The sequence below is a fragment of the Chaetura pelagica genome, unplaced genomic scaffold, assembly GCF_000747805.2.
Source record: "Chaetura pelagica isolate M959 unplaced genomic scaffold, ChaPel_1.0 scaffold292, whole genome shotgun sequence".
NCBI lineage: Eukaryota > Metazoa > Chordata > Aves > Apodiformes > Apodidae > Chaetura > Chaetura pelagica.
The window spans coordinates 301,295-322,625 of record NW_009952374.1 but is presented as its reverse complement, the minus strand read 5'-3'; the positions used below and the strand labels follow the sequence as shown (position 1 = coordinate 322,625).

The window sequence follows — 21,331 nt, the reverse complement described above, 5'->3', positions numbered from 1 at the left end:
ACAGGGAAAATCCTCCCTGGGAGGATGCTGCAATGACATGGACAAGGGGATGGACTTCCAGGCAAGCCTGGTCTTGAGTCATCCTCATGGCATGGGACAGCAGCTGTGGATGTCAGCACTGTGAAGATATTGACCTGGATTTGGAATGGAGGCATTCAAAGGGATGGGGAGGGTTGACAGCAGGACTGAAACCTTCTGCCACAGCCAGGAGAAGCATGAAATATGTCAGCTCAACCTGGGCCACAAAAAGGGCCACAAAATTATCAGAAGTCTGGACCACCTTTTCTGTGAAGAAGGGCTGAGGGAGTTAGGGTTGTTCAGCCTGGAGAAGGCTCCAGGGAGACCTTCTTGCAACCTTTCAATACTTAAAGGGGGCATGTAAGAAAGATGGGGACAAACTTTTTAGCAGCACCTGTAGTAACAGGACAACAAGTGATGGCTTTAAACTGAAAGGGAGGAGATTCAGACTAGATTTAAGGAAGATTTTTTTTACAATTATGATGGTGAAACACTAACCCACGTTGCCCAGAGAGGTGGCAGAAGCCCTCTCCCTGGAAACATTCCATGTCAGGTTGCATGGGGCTCTGAGCAACCTGATGTCCCTTCTCATGGCAAGGGGTTGGAACTAGATGACCTTTAAAGGCCCCTTCCCAGCCAAACCATCCCTTGAGTCTGTAAATCATGGATGACTGAACTCCCAGCCAGGGTTTGAGGTTGTTCTAAATGCCTCCACCAAGGGGGTGCACTGCTTCACTTCCATGCCTTTCCCATCTCCTCTCACCCTACCCATGCATTAAGAAGCTGCTGATTGACAACTGGTTGAAGATGAGCCAGTAGTGTGCCCAGGTGGCCCAAGAGGCCAATGGAATCCTGGCTTGTATCAGGAATGGTGTGGCCAGCAGGAGCAGGGAGGTGATTCTCCCCCTGTGCTCAGCACTGAGGAGGCCTCACCTTGAGTCCTGTGTCCAGTTCTGGGCCCCTCACTGCAAGAAGGACCTTGAGGTGCTGGGGCAGGTCAAGAGGAGACAATGAAGCTGGTGAAGGGACTGGAGGGAAAGTGTTATAGGGAGAGGCTGAGGGAGCTGGGGTTGTTTAGCCTGGAGAGGAGGAGGCTCAGGGGGGACCTTCTCACTCTCTACAACCACCTGAAGGGAGGTTTAGTCAGGTAGGGTTGGGCTCTTTTTCCAGGCAACCAGTGACAGGATGAGAGGGCCTGGCCTGAAGCTGCTCCAGGGGAGGTTTAGGTTGGATATCAGGAAGCATTTCCTCATGGAGAGGGTGATCAGACATTGGGATGGACTTCCCAGGGAAGTGGTGGAGGCACCATCCCCGGAGGTGTTCAAGGAAAGGCTGGAGGTGGCACTTAGTGCCATGGTCTGGGGATATGGTGGTGTTGGTCATAGGCTGGACTTGATGGTCTGAAAGGTCTTTTCCTGCCTTGGTGATTCTGTGATTCTGTGATTCTGGGTTTGGGAGCTGTTTCTTTCTCACTTGCAGCAGCAGAGGGGAAGGAAGAGCAAGGCCAGGGTGAGGGGAAGGGCAGCTCATGGATCAAGGAGTGCTCCAAGTCCCATCTGTGAGCAAGGAGCTCTCCTGTTCCCTATGGGTGAGCTTTGAGAGACTCACTGGGTTGCTCTGAGAGATCCTGAGGAGCACCCTGGTGCCTCAGAGGGGAGGTCCCTGCTGAGAAGCCCCCCAGGGTGCTGCACCCACATAAGCACTGCTCCTTGTCACCACAGCCTGGGGTCGGGGCTCAATCAATAGCTCTGGATATAAAGAGCCCCAGCAGCAGCAGCAGCCTGGGCTGGGCAGGGTAATGGATGGGAAAAGCCAGTTCACTGAGAGGAATGGAAAAAAAAAAACGAAAGGGAGAGAAAAAAAAAATCAATGGGCAGGATTGAGATGACATCATAAAGCCATTATTATATCATCAGCCCCACTCTGCTGATTTATCACCCGGGTAATCACTCTCCTTTCATGCTCCTTGGCCTTCACTTGGTGTCTTCTGCCCCACTTACAGCTCTCAAAAAGCAGCTTTTGGGTTAAAAAGCAGAAACCAGGGCCATTAGGGGCCCTATGACATCCCTCTGGACTCTCCATCCTCTGCAGGTTTCCCCAGGTGGGTTGGGGGAAATCAGTGATGCTGGTTTCTTCACTGTTTGCCTTTTTGCCAGGGCACGCTGGTGCATCCTGGGGATCAGCTTTTGCTCCAAGGTTCCCTGATCCTCTGCTAATCTCTTTGCTCTAATTATGTTTTTATTGTTGGCCTTTTTATGTTTTTTTTTCTGAGGAGGGAAACACAGACAGGAGAGCCCAGCCAGTCCCCTTTGAACACTCAGATCCATGGTGGAGGGGGATCAAAAACCTTCTTTCAGATCTTTTGGGATATCAGCTGCTCTACCTGTCCTGGTACCAGGATAGAAATTCAGTTTATTGACTCTCAGCCTCTTTTCCCCTCCCTTTCTGTTGAGTTTTGGTGGAGATCACATCAACCTGGCACTTCTCCTGCAGCCTTTCACTGGAAATATGGAAGGGAAAAGGCCACTGTGAAGATGCTGCCTCCAGCTACAGTTCCCTTTCAAATCACAGAAATAATGATGTTGGCCTCAGTCTGATTTAAATAAAAGGAAAAAGAAAAAGAAAGAAAAAAGAAAGAAGTCAGGACAAAGTAAACACGCCCCAAATCGGGTAATTAAGAAGCTCAAGTCTCTGTAGAAACATTAGCTTAGCAGCATTACACATGTATGGCAATTTTTAATGGCTGTTCAAGCAATTTAATATGCACTTTAATATATCTGTGTTCTCCACAATACGGGGCCTAGGCAGGGAGGCTGATTTCAGCTCAGCAAGGATTAAATGATTTGAGTATATCACATAAGCTGCTGAGGAAACCCCACCTCCCAGCCCTCAACCTGGAGCTTAGAGTAGATAAGGGGCAGCAGCAACAAACCCAGCCCAGCCAGCTGAGCCCAAGTGCCTCAGTTTCTCCTCTCCATCCATCAAGCTGCTCCAAGGAAGCAGCAGCACAGGAGATGTGGGGGCTGGAGCAGGGTCAGGCCAGCAGGACACGTGAAAAGCCACATTTTCTTGCAGGGTTGAACTGAGACCAAGCCAAGGCCCCTCAGCCCTGTGTCCCTGAAAGCCACAGGACCCTCCCCCCCTGCTTTTCACAAAGCTCAGAGGCACCCTCCCAGTCTGACCAGCTGTTCCCACTGCAAAGACAGGCAGAGAAAGCCCCCAACCCACCCAGTCCCACCACCTGCTGTTAATTTTTGAGCTTTGCCAGGCAGTGACTCACTGGTTTTGCTCACAGCCCAGTTCAGCCCTGGTGCAGCCACTGCTTTCCCTCTGCTGATGAGTTTGTTGCCTTGTTAACAGGAAAACCAAACCTGTGGCAACCATGCTGGTTTTGGCAGGACAGGTTCCCTGTGAAGCCCCTTGGGCTTCTTTGTTTCTCTGCTCCCACCATGGGAACAGCCCCCCTGCCTCCCCATGAAACTGGAGTCTGTTGCCCTATCCCTGAAGTTCACCCCTCCAAGGATGTAAAAGTGTTGAGTCTGCACAACCTCATTGCACCTGGCATCCCCCCAGCCTGGGCAGCATCCAGATGTGCAGGGCTTAGCACCCAGCTGTGCTGGAATGGGGTAGCCAGCTGTGCCATGCTCTGGATACCCATGCAGAACTTAGCATCCAGATGTGCTGGGTTCACTCTTCTGCCTGTGTGAGATCCTGCACCAGCACCCTTAGAGCTCAGACTCAGACCTCAGTGCATCCAGATGTGCAGAGGGCAGCATCCAGATGTTCTGGATTCACTATACACCTGTGCCAGGCTCTTCATGCCTGTGTGAGACACAGGACCAGCTCACACAGAGCTCAGCACCAAATAACACAGAGCTCAGCACGAGGCTAAGCAGCATCCAGATGTGCAAAGCTCAGCATCCAGACGTGCTGGAGTCACTGTCCAGCTGTGCCAGGCTCTCCATGCCTGTGCAACACTCAGCAATAGCCTAAGCAGAGCTCAGAATCAGGCCTTACAGCCTCCAGATGTGCAGAGCTCAGCATCCAGCAGTGGCAGAGCCATATCCAGCTGTGCAAGGCTCCTCATCCCTGGAAAACCCAGCACAGCTCGGCACCCAGCTGTGCAGCATCCAGCTGTGCAGGCCATCAGGGCACCACCTGCAGGATCCAGCTGTGCAGGACTCAGCACCTGACTGCCCTGGGGCATCTTGGCCATGCAGGAAAGTGGATTTGGCCAGATGTTGGACATCCCAGCAAGGCAGGAGTCCAGGGAGAGGCAGAGACAGTTCCCAGCTCGTGGCTGCCAGCAGGGATGTGCTCCAGGGAAAGGGCAGGGAAAGTTCTGGCAGGATGGAAATGCTTCATCACCAAGATACCATCAGGCTGAGATCTTTCCTCAGGGAACATTTCCAGCAGAGCAGTTCCAGTGAGCATTTCCTTGTCTGAAAGAAGAATTACCTCCAGGTTACGGGGGGGATTTGATGCAGTTTGGTTTTCTTTTGAGAAGTTGGGGACTTGGTGTTGAAAAGCTGTATAGATATGGTGCCCAGGGATGTGGTTTAGAGGTGGCCTTGGCAGTGCTGGGGTAACAGTTGGACTTGATGATCTTAAAGGTCTTTTCCCACCTAAATTATTTGAGGATTCTATGTTCCTGAATATACTCTGGTCATTGACTCTGGTTGCAGCATCCGTGCATCTCCTCTTGGCACTTTAAAGCATCACCTGGGGATTAGAGAGGGATGTAGGGAAGACAGGAGGGACCTTTTGACACCTCCCCCCAACTTTCTGCTGGGGTGCTGACAGCCTGGACCCTGCTCCCCAGCTGAGCTGGTGGCCAGAGGTGGCAGATGCCACCACCCTGCCCTGCCAGGGAGCTGAGGAGGCAGAGATTCCCCCCGGGCTCAGCAGCACAAGGTTATGGACTCTCTGATTTTTAATGAACACGATTGACTGGGTGTGTGTTGGGGAAGGGGAGGGCCAGGGCTGGGAAATTGTCCCTTCGAGGGACAAACCCTGACAACCTTGTCATCCCCAATTAGCGGGTAATTACCTCGATGACGTACATCTTTATTAATCCAATTAATAGAGCGGGTGGCGTGACCTCAGCAGAGCTGCTGACTCAGGGTGATCCTTGCCAGGAGGGGAGGCAGGAAGGGGGTGGAGGAAGGAGTGAATTCCTTGTCTTCTGACCCCTCTTCTTCATCGCTAATTAGAGAGGCAGTTTGTGAGCCAACATGCTGGTGTGGCTTGAGCAGACAGGGATGTCTCCCAGCCTGATCCCAACACTTTCTTCTTTCATTCCTCCTTCTCTTGTTTTCCATCCTTCTTGTCTCTCTGTCCTCTTATTCACCCATCTTCCAACAGACACTTCTCTGGGGAGAAAGAAACCTGTCTCAGCATGTTCAGCCCCAAACAATGGTGATCCAGGATTTGGGGATGTCCTGTAATGTTGGGCTTATCCCATGTGACTTCTTTAAAGGGTCACAAAGGTCTTAATCTGCAAACCTTCCCTGGAAGGAGAAAGCTCAGTGCAGGATGAGAAGATAGGTGGAGAGATAAATGGATGGACAGATGGATCAATGGAAGGGTGGAGAAGTGGATAGATATATAGATAGACTGATAGGTAGATAGATGGATGGGTACATAGGTGGATAGATGGACTGGTAGATAGATGAATGGGTAGATGGAAGGACAGATAGTTGGATAGACTGATGGATAAGTAGGTGGATGGATAGTTAGATAAATAGGTAGGCAGATAGGTGGGTAGATAGACTGATAGAGATGAATGAATAGATGGATTGATGGATTGATGGATGGATATTTATGGGACTGGGGCAAAAAGATTGATGATGTTGATGTGTATATGTATGGGAGCAGGTAACTAGGACCCAGTGGAGATAGCTGGACAGACTGATGGGTGACTGGAGGGCCACATGCAGGTCAGACAGGTGGGGAGACAATCAGTTCCACCACCCGGACCATAACTTTAGAGAGGTCACTACAGAACATGGGCAGGTGGTGCTGCCCAGTAGGACTGGTGGTGCTGCCTGGTAGGACTGGTGGTGCTGCCTGCACATATTGATGGGTTTGGTGGACCACAGCTGCTTGTCCTGGCCAACAAGCAGACACCCTTGCAAAGCCAGGGCAGCTGCATCACAAATGGAACAACCTCCTCTCTCTGCACAAACCAATCTCAGGGTTCTAACAGTCTCCCCCAGGGAGGCAACACTGGTCCCAGGACCCCAGACCCACTACCTGGGGTGGAATTTGCTGTTGGGCACTAACCAGGCAGGGCAGGAGCAGGGAAAAGTGAAGAGATCTCTCTCCTTTTTTTTTTTTTCTTCATAGCTCTCCTGTGGAGTGACCTCTCCTCTGTCTTTCCCCACAGATGGAGCCTCAATTAAATTCGGAAATACATTTTTTAATAGGACTTTCACCTCAGCTCCCTCCCGGGCTATTAAAGCCATTATGGCAGAGTTAAGTAAAGAACTAGTGGCCAGGCAATAAGCTTGAGAGCCTCTGTTGCTGTCATCATATGTTTATGGCCCAGGCAATGTTTGCTTTATTAAAGATTCAGGAGCCATTTCCAAACTGCTCAGTTCTGTCCTTCCCATTAAAGACTGGGCTCTGGTGGATGAGGCCCTTTGGGAGTGCAGGGGAAAAAAAAGAGGGATTCTGCTCCTGAGCTGGGGGAAAAAATAGGACGAGCTTGTTGGGAGAGTCTGGGGACACAGCAGGAGTCACTCCATGGCAGGAGATAAAGAGGCAGAGTGTGGAGATGCACTGCCCACCACTCTGTTGCAGTTGTTGCCTGTGGGTGCTGCAGAGAAGGGTCCCTCCATGTGCTGCAGAGTCTATTTGTCCTTGTCCCCAGGAGCTGAGCAGGACCCACAGACCCCAGAGGGTCACACAGGCTGCTGGCTCAACCAAGAAGCACATCCCTGCCTGGCCCAGCTGCTGCCTCCAGTCATACAGAGCAAGGTCACACCACCTGGGCTTGCTGAGAGCCATGAGGGATCCCCACTGAGTACCAGGACCTCAAGAGCTCCCTTTCCCCACAGCATGACCCCCTAGTTCGACCAACACTGACCCAGAACACTACCCTCTTGCCCTGTAGCCACTGAGTACCAGGACCTCAAGAGCTCCCTTGTTCGACCTACACTGTCCCAGAACATGACCCTCTTGCCCTGTAACATGTCTACCTTGCTCCACAGCATGACCCTTTTGCTCCACACATAACACACTTGCCTCCTAGGATGACCCTTCTGCTCCACAGCCCGACCCCCCTTCAGCACAACATGATGTCCCTGCCCCAGAGCATGGCCACCTGGACCTCACTGCTTGCTATAGACTCAGCCTGACCTCCTAGAACATCCTACACCCTGGTCTGGCCTCAGCCTCTTATGCCAGTGGAGTTTGTGCCACAGTGGAGTCTTCCCCACCTCTTGCTGCTGTTGCAAGGAGCTGGGCAGAGGCAGCTCCTCACACAGGGATGCAAATCTCCAAGTGTGGCAGCTTTGTACTCTGTCTAGGATTAAACTTGTACAGATTAAAACAAGGAGGGGGGCTGTGAGAAAGTTTCCTAACTTGGGAAAGGTGACCCCTGATGGCTCAGGAGAAGTGCCCTGGATAAAGCCAGTAGAGGACCAGCATCCTCCCCTGTGCTCCTTTGGACTACAGAGCACAGACCCTTCAGAAACACTCGTGTCCTGCAGAGAAGAGGGTACAAAAGACTCAAGGAAGTCCCCTTTACACCCCTGTCCCACTGTCAAACCAGGTCCACCCAGGGCCAGGTCTAACCCACTGCCACATGGGACACACTTGGCTCCTGTGGGAAGGTGGCTGAACATTCCCCAGGAACCACACAGGGATGGGACAGCATTCCCAGCCCCCCTTCTCTCTGTGGTAGGAAGCAGCTGAGAATGATGGGCCTTGGGGACAGGCAGGTGTCTGGCAGGTCCCTGCTCATGGTAGCTCATTGTCCCTCCTCACCTGGCAGATGCTGTCTTGCTAGATCAAGAGCTGACTACATGCAAGGGGGTATGTGACAATGTGGGACCTGAACACCATCCCACCCTGTGCTGGGGTTGTTTAGGGTGAGGAAAGGCTTGTTGGGCTGTGGGAACCAGGATCCAAACATATCCTGGGCTGCATTAAAACAAGTGTGACCAGCAGGTCTAGGAAGGAGATTCTGCCCCTCTCCTGCTCTCTGATGAGATCTCCCCTGCAGGGCTGTGCCCAGTTCTGGGGCAGCAACATAAGAAGGACATGAAGCTGTTGGAGCAAGTCCAGAGGAGGCTACAAAGATGCTGGGAGGGTTGGAGCAGCTCTGCTCTGGAGCCAGGCTGGGAGAGTTGGGGTGTTGAGCCTGGAGAAGTGAAGGCTCCAGGGAGACCTTGAAACAACTTCCAGTACCTGAAGGAGCTGCAGAAAAGCTGGGGAGGGACTTTTTACAAGGATGTGTAGTGATAGGACAAGGGAGAACAGTTTCACACTGAAAGAGGGGAGATTTAGAGGAGATATTAGGAAGAAATTCTGGGCTGTGAGGGTGGGGAGCCCCTGGCCCAGGTTGCCCAGGGAAGCTGTGGCTGCCCCATCCCTGGCAGTGTTGAAGGGCAGGTTGGATTGGGCTTGGAGCAACCTGGGCTGCTGGGAGGTGTCCCTGCCCATGGCAGGAGCTTGGAACGAGATGATCTAAAAAGTTTCTTCTCAACCCAAACTATTTGATGATTCCACGATTCAGAACGTCTCGACTCTGCCCTCTAGTGCAATGTTGCCAACTCACATCCCCACCAGACCCTGAACCTGCTGCTCTCTTCCCTGCAGCCCCCAGCACCTTGACCTGAAGCCAAGCCTTGATCCACCCAACTCTGCTGTCCTGGTGGCTTCATACCCCTCTGACACAGTTCTTCTCCTGTGGCCTCATCTCTAATGAGCTTCCTAGTGCTCTTTGCTGCTATGCAAGGCCAGGCAGGAGGACTTCAGCTCCTCCAAGCTGATGAGGAGCCAGAGACAAGAGGGGACTTTGCAAATGTCACCTGGCAAAGCTTTTAGGATAAGCCCAGGGGAGCAAATCCCCCATTGCATCCCCAGTGGGTCCCAAGGGCCAGCTTGTAGGAGCAGGATGGATGGTACAAGCTCCAGGTGCTCTACCCCAGAGGATGCTGCACTGGAAGTTGTTTGGCTTTATTTCTTGCAGCCTTTCCCCATATGGACCTTGCAGAATTCCTGCTTTAAAACAGCTTTTTATGGAATCATAGAATCATTTTAGTTGGAAAGTACAAACATCAACCCAGCCCTGCAGAGTTCACCACTAAACCATGTCCCTCAGCACCATCTCCAGGGCTTTTAAACCCCTCCAGGGATGGGGACTCCCCCCTGCCCTGGGCAGCCTGGGCCAGGCCCTGACAACCCTTTCAGGGAAGAGATTGTTCTTAACATCCAATCTAAACCTCCCCTGGCACAACTTGAGGCCGTTTCCTCTTGTCCTATCACTTGTTCCTTGGAAGAAGAGACTGGTCCCTCCCCCATCACTCCAACCTCCTTTCAGGGAGCTGTAGAGAGTGAGAAGGTCTCCCCTCAGTCTCCTTTTCTCCAGGCTAAACAACCCCTAGCTCCCTCAGCTGCTCCTCGTAAGACATGATCTCCAGCCTCTTCCCCAGCTCTGTTGCCCTTCCCTGGACATACTCCAGCTCCTCCATGTCCTTGCAGTGAAAAGCCCAGCACTGAACACCCCACTCAAGGTGCAGACTCACCAATGATGAGCACATGGGAACAAGCCCTGCCCTGCTCCTGCTGGCCACACACTATGGCTGATACAAGCCAAGATGGTTTTGGCCACCTTGGCCACACACTGGCCCATACTCAACAGGCTGTCAACTAACACCCCCAGGTCCTTTTTTTCTGGACACTTTCCAGCTGCTCTTCCCCAAGTCTGGAGCTCTGGTTGTTGTGACCCAAGTGCAGCACCATTTATCCCACGGTTTGCAAGGCACAGGTCTCCAAAGCACCCCAGGGACATTTCTAGCCACCCCAGGGTGGCAGGGGGAGTGGAGGGGGCCCAGCCTGAGTGGGCATGTGAGCTGTGGGGGTTGCAGGTGCATGGGACAGGGGGCTGCTGCCCTCCAGTGGGCTCAGGGTGGAAGGGAGGAAGGGTGTGAGCAGCCTGTTCCACAGCGAGCACACGGGTGCTTGGAAGGACGTGAGGCTGAGGATGTCAGAATCCCGGAATCCTAGGGGCTGGAAGGGACCTGGAAAGATCATCCAGTCCAACCCCCCTGCCAGAGCAGGGGCACCCAGAGCACATCACACAGGAACGTGTCCAAGTGGGTTTGAATGTCTCCAGAGAAGGAGACTCCACAGCCTCTCTGGGCAGCCTGTCCCAGGGCTCTGTCACTCTCACAGCAAAGAAGTTCTTCCTGAGATTCACATGGAACCTCCTGTGCTCCAGTTTTCACCCATTGCCCCTTGTCCTGTCACTGGACATCACTGCACAAAGCCTGGCTCTGTCCTCCTGACACTGCCCTTTACATATTTGTAACCATGGATGAGGTCGCCCTCAGTCTCCTTTTCTCCAAGCCCAACAGACCCAGCTCCCTCAGCCTTTCCTCAGCAGGGAGATGTTCCACTCCCTTCACCATCTTTGTAGCTCTGCGCTGGACTCTTTCCAGCAGTTCCCTGTCCTTCTGGAACTGAGGGGCCCAGAACTGGACACAATACTCCAGATGTGGCCTCACCAAGGCAGAACAGAGGGGGAGGAGAACCTCTCTTGACCTTCCACGGGATGGAGCAAACACTGGACAATGGACCACGTGGGTTGAGTATCTTTGCCCTCTTAGGAGAAGAAGAAAACCTGCTCTGCCCCATCCTTCTCCTGAGAAAACACCAATGATCCTCTCCTAGCCTAGGACCCCAGGTGCTGCTGAAGGGCCTCAGCTCACTTTTAATACTTGCAAACTCAGTGTAGGCAGCACCTTGCGTGGCTGCCATGGCCAAGCACCAAACCACACCAGGGCATGAAACCATCAGCCCAGGAGCTTCTTTCCCTCCCTCGTCCCCAGGGACAGGCAGGAATATTAATTGGTAGTCAGTGACAGCTCCAGAGGAGCCATTATGGGTTGTGGTGCCAACGAGGCATGAAGTGAGGAGGCAGGAACGTGGTCAGAGCTCCCGACACAGCAGGTACCTTCTCCTCTTGTATTAAGAGAACTGTTGTGTGCCTAATGGAGGGGAAAATCAAAACACCTTCCCACCGTGCTGGAAGGGCTGATATATGGGCTGGGTGATTTTTGTTACTGAGCAGGAAGCTCTGAGAGGAGAAAAATTCAACCTCAAAGGCAGGAAACTGAACTGAACCCCTGTGAGTTTGCTGGGCAAACCCTGCTGGGGTTTGTCTAGGCTGGTGGGCACTACTGCTTTCTGTCTCAAGGGCCCTGGAAACCCACAAGGGATAAAAATAAATCCTCTTTGCATCTCCTCTCTGGTCATAAGATGCCACTAAAAGCTGCATAAACTGGTCACAGCCCAGGATGCTCAGACCATGGAGTTTTGCAGTGGCCTCAGATCCTTGAGTGTGCTTGGAGCTCCTCCCCACAGGGACAGAGGTTGGAGAGACTTCAAGTTCTTAGTTACTGTGAAGCTATTTTTGTAACAATTCTTGTGCTTTCTACCCATTTGGTCCCTCCACCATCAGGCTGCTACAGGATCCCTCCACCTCCTAGTCCAGATGGAGTAAGACAAACATGGCAGGATCCAGCTCCAGAGCCTCTCAGCAAGGAAGCAAAGGGAGCACCAGGCTCTTGCTGATGGAGCACAGGTCTCATCTGAAAATGTCACCAGAGGGGGGAGGTGGTCCTGGCTATGAAGTCACGAGTTTCCCTCATCCCCTGAGTGTGGGTGGGAAAAGGATCTTCTGCAGCAGAACAACTTACTGTGGGTGGCTTGAAAAACTTGAGGTTGGTGCTGGGTACAGAGATCTGATGAAAGGGAAAACATCTTAAATTACAAAAATACATCAAAAAAAATCAGACACCATTTCAACCCTGGCTTGGTAACCAGGAGAAAAAGAGGCTCCCACCACCTTTTAATACATTCATCCAATGTTGAAAGCACTGACTCTGGTTCATTCCCATCTAAGGGGGATTTAAACCCACCTCTGTGTCTCTGAAGAGGAGTTACCCTGTCCTTTCCACCTCCTGTGGGGTCACTGGGGTGCACACTCCCTGAGCAAGGGACCTGCCTGGCTGCCAGGCCCCCTGGTACAGCCCCACAGCCCTGGGCTCTCATCTTCCCAAGGTGAATGGTGGGTGGGGTCCAGTGAAACAGAGACCCCCAGGGGAAAACGGGGTGGGGTGTGGTCCCTTGTCAAGTGCTTTGCTGTTTACCAGCTGTCAGAGAGCTCCTCCACCACAAGTGATGGCTTCATTCCAATTGATGTGCTCTTCCAAAAACAAGGGGTTTGGAAACTTGTTCTAAACCCCTTTGGAAACACCAAACCAGCAGATCAGAAACAATGGGGTTTTTTTTCAGGAGAAAAGCCCCCAAGGGATCCAACCTGATCCCTGCTCCCCACCTCCCACCTTACTTCCATGAAATAACTCCTGTGACAAAGCCACCAGCTCCCATTACACCAGGCTGCAGATGGAGGCAACTGCTCACCAAGGGCTGATGGACCAATCCAGATGCTTAGGAGCTTGGCTTGCCTTGCACCAGGCCACGCTAGACCCAAATGATCTCTCCCAACCTCAACAGCTCTGGATTTATGTAAAAGTGACCTAAAATTGATCCATTCAGAAGTCCAGCCAGGGCTTGTTCCCTGTCATGGCTGGTGCACCCAGTCCCACTCGTAACTCGCAACAGAGATGCACTAGGAAGTGGTTTTGAATCAGTGCTTTTTAATCCATAAAAGGTGAGAGTCCACATACAAAACCAAACCAAACCCAAACCACTGGTGTTAGGGAAATTCTCCAACTCACACAAAACAAAACATCTCTGCCAAGGCCAGCAGAGGGGTTGGGTGATGCTGGTGGCAACGCGACGCGCAGGGTCTCCACTTGTGCACGCTTCTTCTAAATGGACACAGCTCCAGCTCAGGGACATCCATGTCAGCAACACATTTAAGATTGGGGAAAGATGTTGCTGGGATGTTTGAACAAGAAGATGGTGTTTTCTGTGAACCTACCCCCATCCTCACCACTCCTGTGCCAAGCAGGTGGCAAGATTACACAGAAAATCTCCACCAGATGGTCTTGTGGTGGCAGCCGGATTTGTAATCCGGTCTGATGATGTCTCGGTCTATAGAGAGGCCTCTTGGTCAATAAGACAAGAGTTAGAAGCCTTCCTTTAGTTCTCCTTAAATAAAAAAAAAAATTAAAAAAGAGGCTGAAAACTTGGCACGTGGGCATTAAGCCAAGAAGTCATGGTAGAACCCAGAGGGGATGCTCTCGTGCTGACATCCCGCGGCCAGCGCGCGTTTGTTTCCTTCAACTACAAATCTGTCACGACTTCAAAAGTACAAAAATACAATTGCATCTCTGAAGGGTATTTTATACCTACCAAGATCATCCAAGCACTGAAGACCAGACAGCTCTTTAGCCTTCAGAAAAATAATGCACGAGGCAGAAATGGGATTGAGAAAATTTTGCCAATATATCTAAGCGCTCATTCGGAGTCTCCCAGCATTTCCAGTACAATTACCAAGATGTATGTATCCATCAGCCCAGTTCTGGTGTGAATGCTGACAGCACAGTGTTAGGGTATTAGCAACGTGTGCAAGATCCAATACCAGCACAAATTTAATAGTTTAATAATCTGGAGGAGCTATCTTCTTGGAATTTTAATCTCATACCAAGGAAAAAAAAAACAACCCAAGGCTCTTAGCTATTAATCTACTCACATATTTAGGGCAATCCACCTTTACTGATTAAAAAAGCAAGACAACAAATGCACTTTAAGTCTTTCCCTTTTCTTCCCAAGAAGCAGGCTGTGCAGCTGGGCTGTATTTGCTGGGTGTCTATTAAAAAAACCCCAAACAAACCAAAAAGCACTAAAAAAATAGTCAAACCCATCCTAACTTCAAGCCATTTCACTTGGACATCCCTCACTGGTACCAAACTGGTGCCCAGTGCTGCCTGTGCTAGACCTCATGATGGGGTCACCATGAGTCATCAATGCCCATGTCATCCCCTCTCCCAACAAAGGGGAGATGAAGGTGACTTCCAGCTGGAGCTGCTGAATGCTTTGGATCTGCCAGCAGCTCTTGGAGAGTGGCAGTGCCATCTTCTGCCTTACAGAGAAAGCCTAGGAGACACTAGAGAAGGTTACAGCTTTTGCTTTAATGGCTGGGGCTTGCTCGGCTGCTCCTCACACTGAACAGAAGACACAAACCAGTCCCTACTTTATACTCAAGCACAGCTCCCCCCACCCCCTTAAGAGCAAAAAAAAAAAAATAAAAATATTTAAAAATCAAGAAGAAATCAGTGTTTCCCCACATGGTTTAGCTGAGGATCATTTCACCCAGAAGCTGGGAGGTGGAGGAGCCTGGCGCCGTGCATCGTTTGCCTCTTCAGAGAGGATCCAACCAGCAGCACATCCCTGGGGCAGGGGGGTCCTTGCAGCACCAACATCAGCACAAGCTGGACAGGCCACTGCTGCTTGCAAGGCTCCACGGGCAGCCAGCCCCAGAGCTCGTGGGACACAACCTGGCCTGGTGACCACTTCAGTACATGGCCTCGTTGTCTCCCACCGCGGTGAAGGGGAAGCCGTAGGTGCTCTTCTTGCTCCTCTTGCTCTTCTTGCTCCAGACCAGCAGTGTGCTGGCACTCTTGCTGTTCATCAGGCTCTTCCTGCTGTTCTCCTTGTTGCTCTTCAGCAGCCCACTGCCCACAGACATCACTGCTGCCTTCTTGTCCACCTGTTTGGGAAGGGGAGCAGAGGTGAGCGTGAAGGGAGGGCAGTGTCTGAACTCCAAACATGATGCCCAGCTTCAGCCCTGCACTTCCAACCTGGGAACAAGACACTTCCCTGGCCGAAAAGAAACCCAGGGGAGTGTTGATAAACAGCAGCTGAATATGATCCAGCAGCGTGCCCTCGTGGCCAAGAATGGCAACAGCATCGTGGCTTGTATCAGCCACAGTGTGGCCAGCAGGAGCAGGGCAGCCACCCTGTGCACTGGTGAGGATGCACCTGGAATCCTGTCTTCAGCTCAGACCCATCAGGATGAGAAAGACATTGAGGGGCTGGAGTGGGTCCAGAGAAGGGCAACAAAGCTGGGGAAGGGTCTGGAGCACAAGTCTTATGAGAAGCAGCTGAGGGAAATGGGGTTGTTTAGTCTGGAGCAAAGGAGGCTGAGGGGAGACCTTCTCTCTCTCTACAGCTCCCTGGAAGGAGGTTGGAGCCACGAGGTGGTCGGTCTCTTCTCACGGGTTAGAAAGGATAGAACAAAGCAAAATGGCTTGAAATTGTGCCAGAGGAGGTTTAGAGTGGATATTAGGAAAAAAAAAAAATGCTCACTGAAAGGGTTGTCAGGCCCTGGCACAGGCTGCCCAGGACAGTGGTGGAGTCACCATCCCTAGAGGGATTTAAAAGCTGTGTAGATGTGGTGCTGAGGGACACGGAGTAGTGGTGGGCTTGGGAGTGCTGGGATAATGGTTAGACTTGGTGACTTACAGTTTTCTGTCCCTCCAAGGCCTGCAGGGTTATCACAGTGATTTCCACCCCCTCCTCCCCAGTGCTCTTCAGCAGCTGCACCACCTCAGCATGCTTGGACCACTTGCAGTCCTTGCCGTTCACTGAGATGATGTAGTCTCCCTCCTTCAGCCCAGCTTCCTGTGGGTAAGAGAGAAGATGCACATGTTTGAGCTCATGGATGCTGCTGCACCAGGCCTGCTCAGTGTCCACCTCACCCCTTAGGTCCCAATCCTGCAGAGATATGGGCCACAGGGACAGTGGGGGTCCACCCTCTACCTACAGAACAAAATAGCTGGTGCCTTCATCATCCTAAAGATTTTACTCCTGCTTTGCAGGGTGCACACAAAAGTGAGGTGCTCTACAGACTAATAATCTCTTTTGGAGCTGTTGGCAATGGCCACACTTCACATCCAGCAGGCTGCAAACTCCCAACCCTGTGACTTTTTGCAGCCTTGCAAAAAGTGCATCCAGCTCTGACTCTTTGATAAAGGTTCAATGCCGAAGGTCTCCAGAAAAAAAAACCCAACAAATAATGAAATTGTTGCCTGCAAGCCTTGGTCCTTGAGAAAATGAAGCAGGGTCAGCAAGGTCCTACACGTGTCCTTCATTCCTCAAGGCACCAACAAGGCTCATGATATGGTTGAAGGAAAGCACGTGCCAGCTTGGCCCCATGGGGACAGCACCAGAGCTGGGAGGAACCCAGCCAGGACATGTCCAACCAGTTCCAATGGAGCTTTAGAAACGTGCTCACTTAGGAACACCCACATTTTTATGTCTATCAGGAGACCAATCCCACCCCAGCTAAGTGCCAGGAATGTTAGTAGCCCAGGGGACACAATTGTGGTCCAGATATGGGCCATACGTGGTCCTTAAGAGGATTTCAGTCTCCCAAAAAGGGCTGTGATCCTGCTGCTAAGGAGTATGTTGTTCAAGAAATGCTGGGCTCTGGATGGCAGGGTTGATGCTGAGCAGTGCTGAGGGAGGGGGGAGACCTTTCAGGAATCCCACCAGGATGCTTCAACAAGCTTCTGCTGGAAAACAGAGGTGCCCTTTACATCAGGAAGACTATACAATGAGTTTCCACTGAGATAACACGTGCTTCAGCCTTGCCATCTTGTTCTATCCACCATCACATCCCAAAATGGGGGAGAAGGGAGCTGGCTGCTTGCCAAGGAGATGCTGCCAGCAGCTAAAAACTGAAGCCAAACCTCCATATTTTTCCCTCAGCTGTCTCCTAAAACATCCCAGTTCTTTCATGCCACCCATCTGCAAGCCCCAGCTTCAGATCCACCAGGTGTGAGCCTCCACCTGAGCACACCAATGAAGTTAACTAAGTCCTACAACTGGTTCTAAACCACCCAGCATCCCTGGAGTCAACCCCTGACACCCCACTTCAACCATCCCCACGGGGCCAGAGAGGCAAGCCCCAGCTTCAGATCCACCAGGTGTGAGTCTCCACCTGTGCACATCAATGAAGTTATTAAGTCATACAACTGGTTCAAAACCACCCAGCACCCCTGGAGTTAACCCCTGACACCCCACTTCCAACCATCCCCACGGGGCCAGAGAGAGCCTGGGGTACTCACAGCAGCACAGCCCCCCGGGATGACACCAGCAATGAGGACAGGGGAGTCTCCTCGCAGCGTGAACCCAAACCCGTTCTCTCCTCTCATCAGGTGGACTCTCCGTGCTGGGTACCACTTGTTTTTAGCTGAGAAAACTGAGAGGGGCCCCTGGGGTAAGGTAGAAACATGGGAAACACCTTTAGGTACAAGAACAACTTCATGAAGATGTGGTGCCTTGCAAAACACCCACTGATGAGGAGGAGGCAGAGCGAGGAATCTGTCTTCTGCATTTATTTAAGGATGGGATTTTGAGCCTGCCCAGAGTTTTCCCCCTGCCTGCCTGCATGGAGATCTGTGCACTGTAAAGCTGGAGGTGCTTAAAAGTCCACGTCAGATGTTGGGTTTGTGAGCAGTAGCAGAGTCTGTGCAGGTTGGAAGGACCTCAGAAGGTCTTTGGTCCAACCCTCTGCTCAGAGATCAGGTCTGGACAACCTCCCAGCACTGCCCTACTCCTGCAAGGCAGGAGGAGGAGGGCTGGGCATGCTCATCAAGCTGGCACCAGTTTAGACACTGATATCCCAGAACAAATGAAGCAGAAAGCTCTGGTGGTCAGAGCTGGCCCCTTAATTCCCTCCTTTAAGGGTGGTCCAGCAGCAGGTTACAAGGTAGTGTAACCTAGACAGGTCACCTCTTCAGGATCAGATTTCCCCCACATCTTCCCCATTTTGCTTTTTTTTAACTTTTTTAAATTTTTTTTTTCCTACTTTCTTTTTCCCACAGGAGCAGAACTGTCTCTATCTGTTCAAAAGCAGAAACTACTCCTTGAGGTGCCCGAGGGACAAGGACAGCACAGCCAGGTCTCACAGCATCCCCAAGGCTCAGCCCTGTTCCCCAAAACCCTGCAAGTCCAAAGAGGATAAGAATAAAGGCCTGGTGGGATTTTTCTAGTGCCTCCCAGCTGGTACCATTCTGCTCTGCTCCCCACAAAAGCTTCCTGTAGGGGGTCCTTCTCAGGTAAAGTCCACCTAAAACACCTGTGCCCACACCCCCATGCATCAGATGAGCTTTACAAGCCATTTTTGTCTTGCAGAGACAGATCTGTGTCCTCCCACCCTTCCTCAAGCATGGGTCCCTGCCTGCAAGGAGGCAGCTCATCCTCCTTGGAAAGCCACCACAGCAACTGCACCAGGAGAGGGAGAAGTGGTTGCAGGGAAGAAGGAAACCAGGCAAGCAGAGCATGCAGGGGAGGAGGAGGAGATGTCTGCTCCCTTGGGGCAACCTCCATCCTTTACGTACCAGCCTGTGGAAGAGGTCAGTCACCTTCACCTGAGAGAAGTTGGGGGATTTTATCTCTGGTTTCTGGTGTGTTTTGGCTAGTGGTAGGAAGAGAAAAAGCACATATGCTGGGGTCAGGTAGCTGCAGCAGCTGCTGCCACTACATCTTGCTCCCCGAGGAGAGATGGTGTGACCCATAAGAGCAGCTCAGGCAGCATGGACCCCCCACTCCCACCCAAGATTTTCCACCACCGTGTCAGGAACTCTTGCTCACAGCAACATGCCACAAGCTCACCCTGGAGCCTGCCCACCCCAGGCAACCTGCCACAAATCCCCTCTCCAGCTGCATGCCCAAGAACCCCACTTACGGTGGATGTCGGGGGCATCACCCGTTTCAAAGAAATCTTCCTCATGGTCGATTTCCGAGTACTTGCTCAGCGAGCATTTGTGGGCAAAGGAGAGGACCTCCTGGAGGATGTCCATCTTCCGTAGGATCTTGCACAAGCCGTGGATCCTCATGGCCTCCTCGTGCTTCATGATGGCTTTCTTCAGATGAGCTTTGCCTGCAAGGGAGAGGAGAAATGGCAACCTGAGCAGAGCAGCCCCGTCACCGTTCCCGTCTCTGCCCACAGACGACAGCAGCTCCCAGGGCTGTATCACCCAACGTGAGTCAGGGACAGCCCAGTCACATTTGCAGTCTGCCAGGCATTCAACGTGCTCTAAATGGAGTAGGTCCCAGCTGTCAGCTCCAGCCCTCGATGTAGGGCTGGGAAGGGACCTTGAAGGGTGACCTACTTCACTCCCCCGGCGCCGGCAGCAGAGCTGGCAGATGTTCCCAAAAACCACCGGTGAAGGAGCTGCCACCACGTTGCGCCGCCCCCGAAGTCCCTCCTAATGCTTAACCTCAATCTTCTCTGCAAATTAACTTCTCTCCATTGCCTTGCATCCCCTGGGGTGGGACATGAAGGACAACCAAGCCCCGTTCTCCCGGTGACAGCCTTTTAGCTTCGGAAAGACGTAACACATCTCCCTCTTTTCTAGGCTAAGCAAAGACTTCTCCTTGCCCTACAGGTCCTGCCTTCCACCCTCTTCAGCATCTGCTCTTGCTTTGCTCCTCTCAACTTGCCTTCAGTGTGTTTCCACTCTCTTGAGAAAAGAGTGGCTGAAAAATATCCAGAAGAGATGAAATTGTGATGACCCACGAATATTGACGCAAACATCCTTCTCGCAAGAGGCTGCAACCAGGATACCCGTATCCAATGCTAAACTACCAAAAAAAGATATATATATATATATTCATGTATCATAGGAACACGTGTGCCTGTAGCATTTGCAGTTTTAGGACACACGGTGGCAACATAACCCAGGGAGATGATCGGCTTGTGCTCCAGACTCACGAGGACCACAGCCAGAGGCCTGGAGACCTCTGCTTTTCCCTGGGAGAAGTCAAAATCTGGGGAATATTTTGAGGCTGGATGGAAAACAGAGAGGAAGAAACTCTCCAAAATCATTGTGTCGAATACATCAACTGTATTTTATTAAAGCACCCACTGCAAGAAAGCAACTTGGCTTCAATAACTGTCAACAACTCCTGCTATTTCCAGGAGATTATGAGGAATAGAGGCTGGGTATGGATGTTGTGCAAGATTTTGGCTCCACTCTACTGCAGGTGATGGAATATATCATGTCTCATAAAGCAGAACTTCACAAGACTAGGAAAAAAAATGAAGGGGAAAAAATATCTTTTCAGGAGATAGCTTTAATTCTGCAAGTTTCTTCCCTTCCTATAAACCAACCCCAGAGCTGAGCCTGGAATCTGCACATTCATTTTTCACCAGTACATGTTGGACTGAGCCCATTCCCCCTAGAAGAGCCAGCAGAACTGGAAGCTGGGCAGATGCATATCAGGAAACCAGATGGCAGCACCTGATGGTGTTGGGGTGATGTTACCATAACATTTGGGGTCCATTTAAAGAGTCTCCCCATGCAGGTCCTCCACTTGCCACCCTCAGCAGTGAAATCTGGAAGGACTTTGCTGGAGTTGATGATGTAACAGGCACTTTCCTGGTAAGACCTGTTAGCTCTCACACGTGGGCAATGAGGGGAAAGAGCACCAAGAGGCAGCTCGTGGGGGAGGCAAACAGGAGACACCCCAAAATCAAGGTGCTGAGCTTGATCTTGTTGCAGCATCATCGGGGAGGGGTTGCCAAGAGATGACTGCAGCTGAATAAGCAACACTCTGTTTTCCCCCTGGAGGTGAAAATCTGCATGGGAGGAAGTTCTTGCCTCCCAAGCCTCTCGATGCAGCTAAAAAAACCACCCCCTAGCATCTGTTATGTCTTCTTGTTATCAAGCCAAGTCAGCTTCAAGCCCAAGCCAAGGAGCTTCCAGGATCTCCACGTCCCTGTAGGTCTCTCTGCGCTGTATTGGGTGACATTATCTAGCTCAGGACATCTTGGTGCCCAAGGATTTATGGTCAAACTCAGCTAGACAAGTTGGTGCAAGAACTGTGACTTGATCCTCAACACCCTCACAGGAAACTGTGGTGCTTTTCTGCCTTTCCAAGAGAGGCTTTTTCCAAATAAAGGCCAAAAAATTATGTCTTTGCATGGAGAGATCCCTCAACAGCTCATCACACACCTTTGTGGAGACCATGCCAACATGAGTAGGGTCATGATGGGGTTCACTGTCTGTACATTGGGGTTTCATTACAAGAATTATACAATCATAGAACCATGAAGGTTGGAAGGGACCTTAAAGATCATTAAGTTCCAACCCCTCTGCCA

The 21,331-nt window shown here is 51.5% G+C and overlaps 1 protein-coding gene across 1 annotated transcript in view; it reads right to left on the bottom strand.

Annotated features, from left to right (window-relative positions):
- Positions 1-14,676: 14,676 nt before the first annotated feature.
- Positions 14,677-21,331, bottom strand: part of RHPN1 (rhophilin, Rho GTPase binding protein 1) — a 33,928-nt gene continuing 27,273 nt past the window's right edge. Inside the window, exons 11-15 of the mRNA XM_010008142.1 lie at positions 18,914-19,108; positions 18,567-18,643; positions 17,292-17,438; positions 15,685-15,843; positions 14,677-14,929 (exon numbers count right to left, since the gene is read on the bottom strand). Of these exons, the coding sequence (XP_010006444.1) occupies positions 14,735-14,929; positions 15,685-15,843; positions 17,292-17,438; positions 18,567-18,643; positions 18,914-19,108 (773 nt within the window). The 3' untranslated portion in view covers positions 14,677-14,734. The remainder of the gene's footprint in view (positions 14,930-15,684; positions 15,844-17,291; positions 17,439-18,566; positions 18,644-18,913; positions 19,109-21,331) is intronic.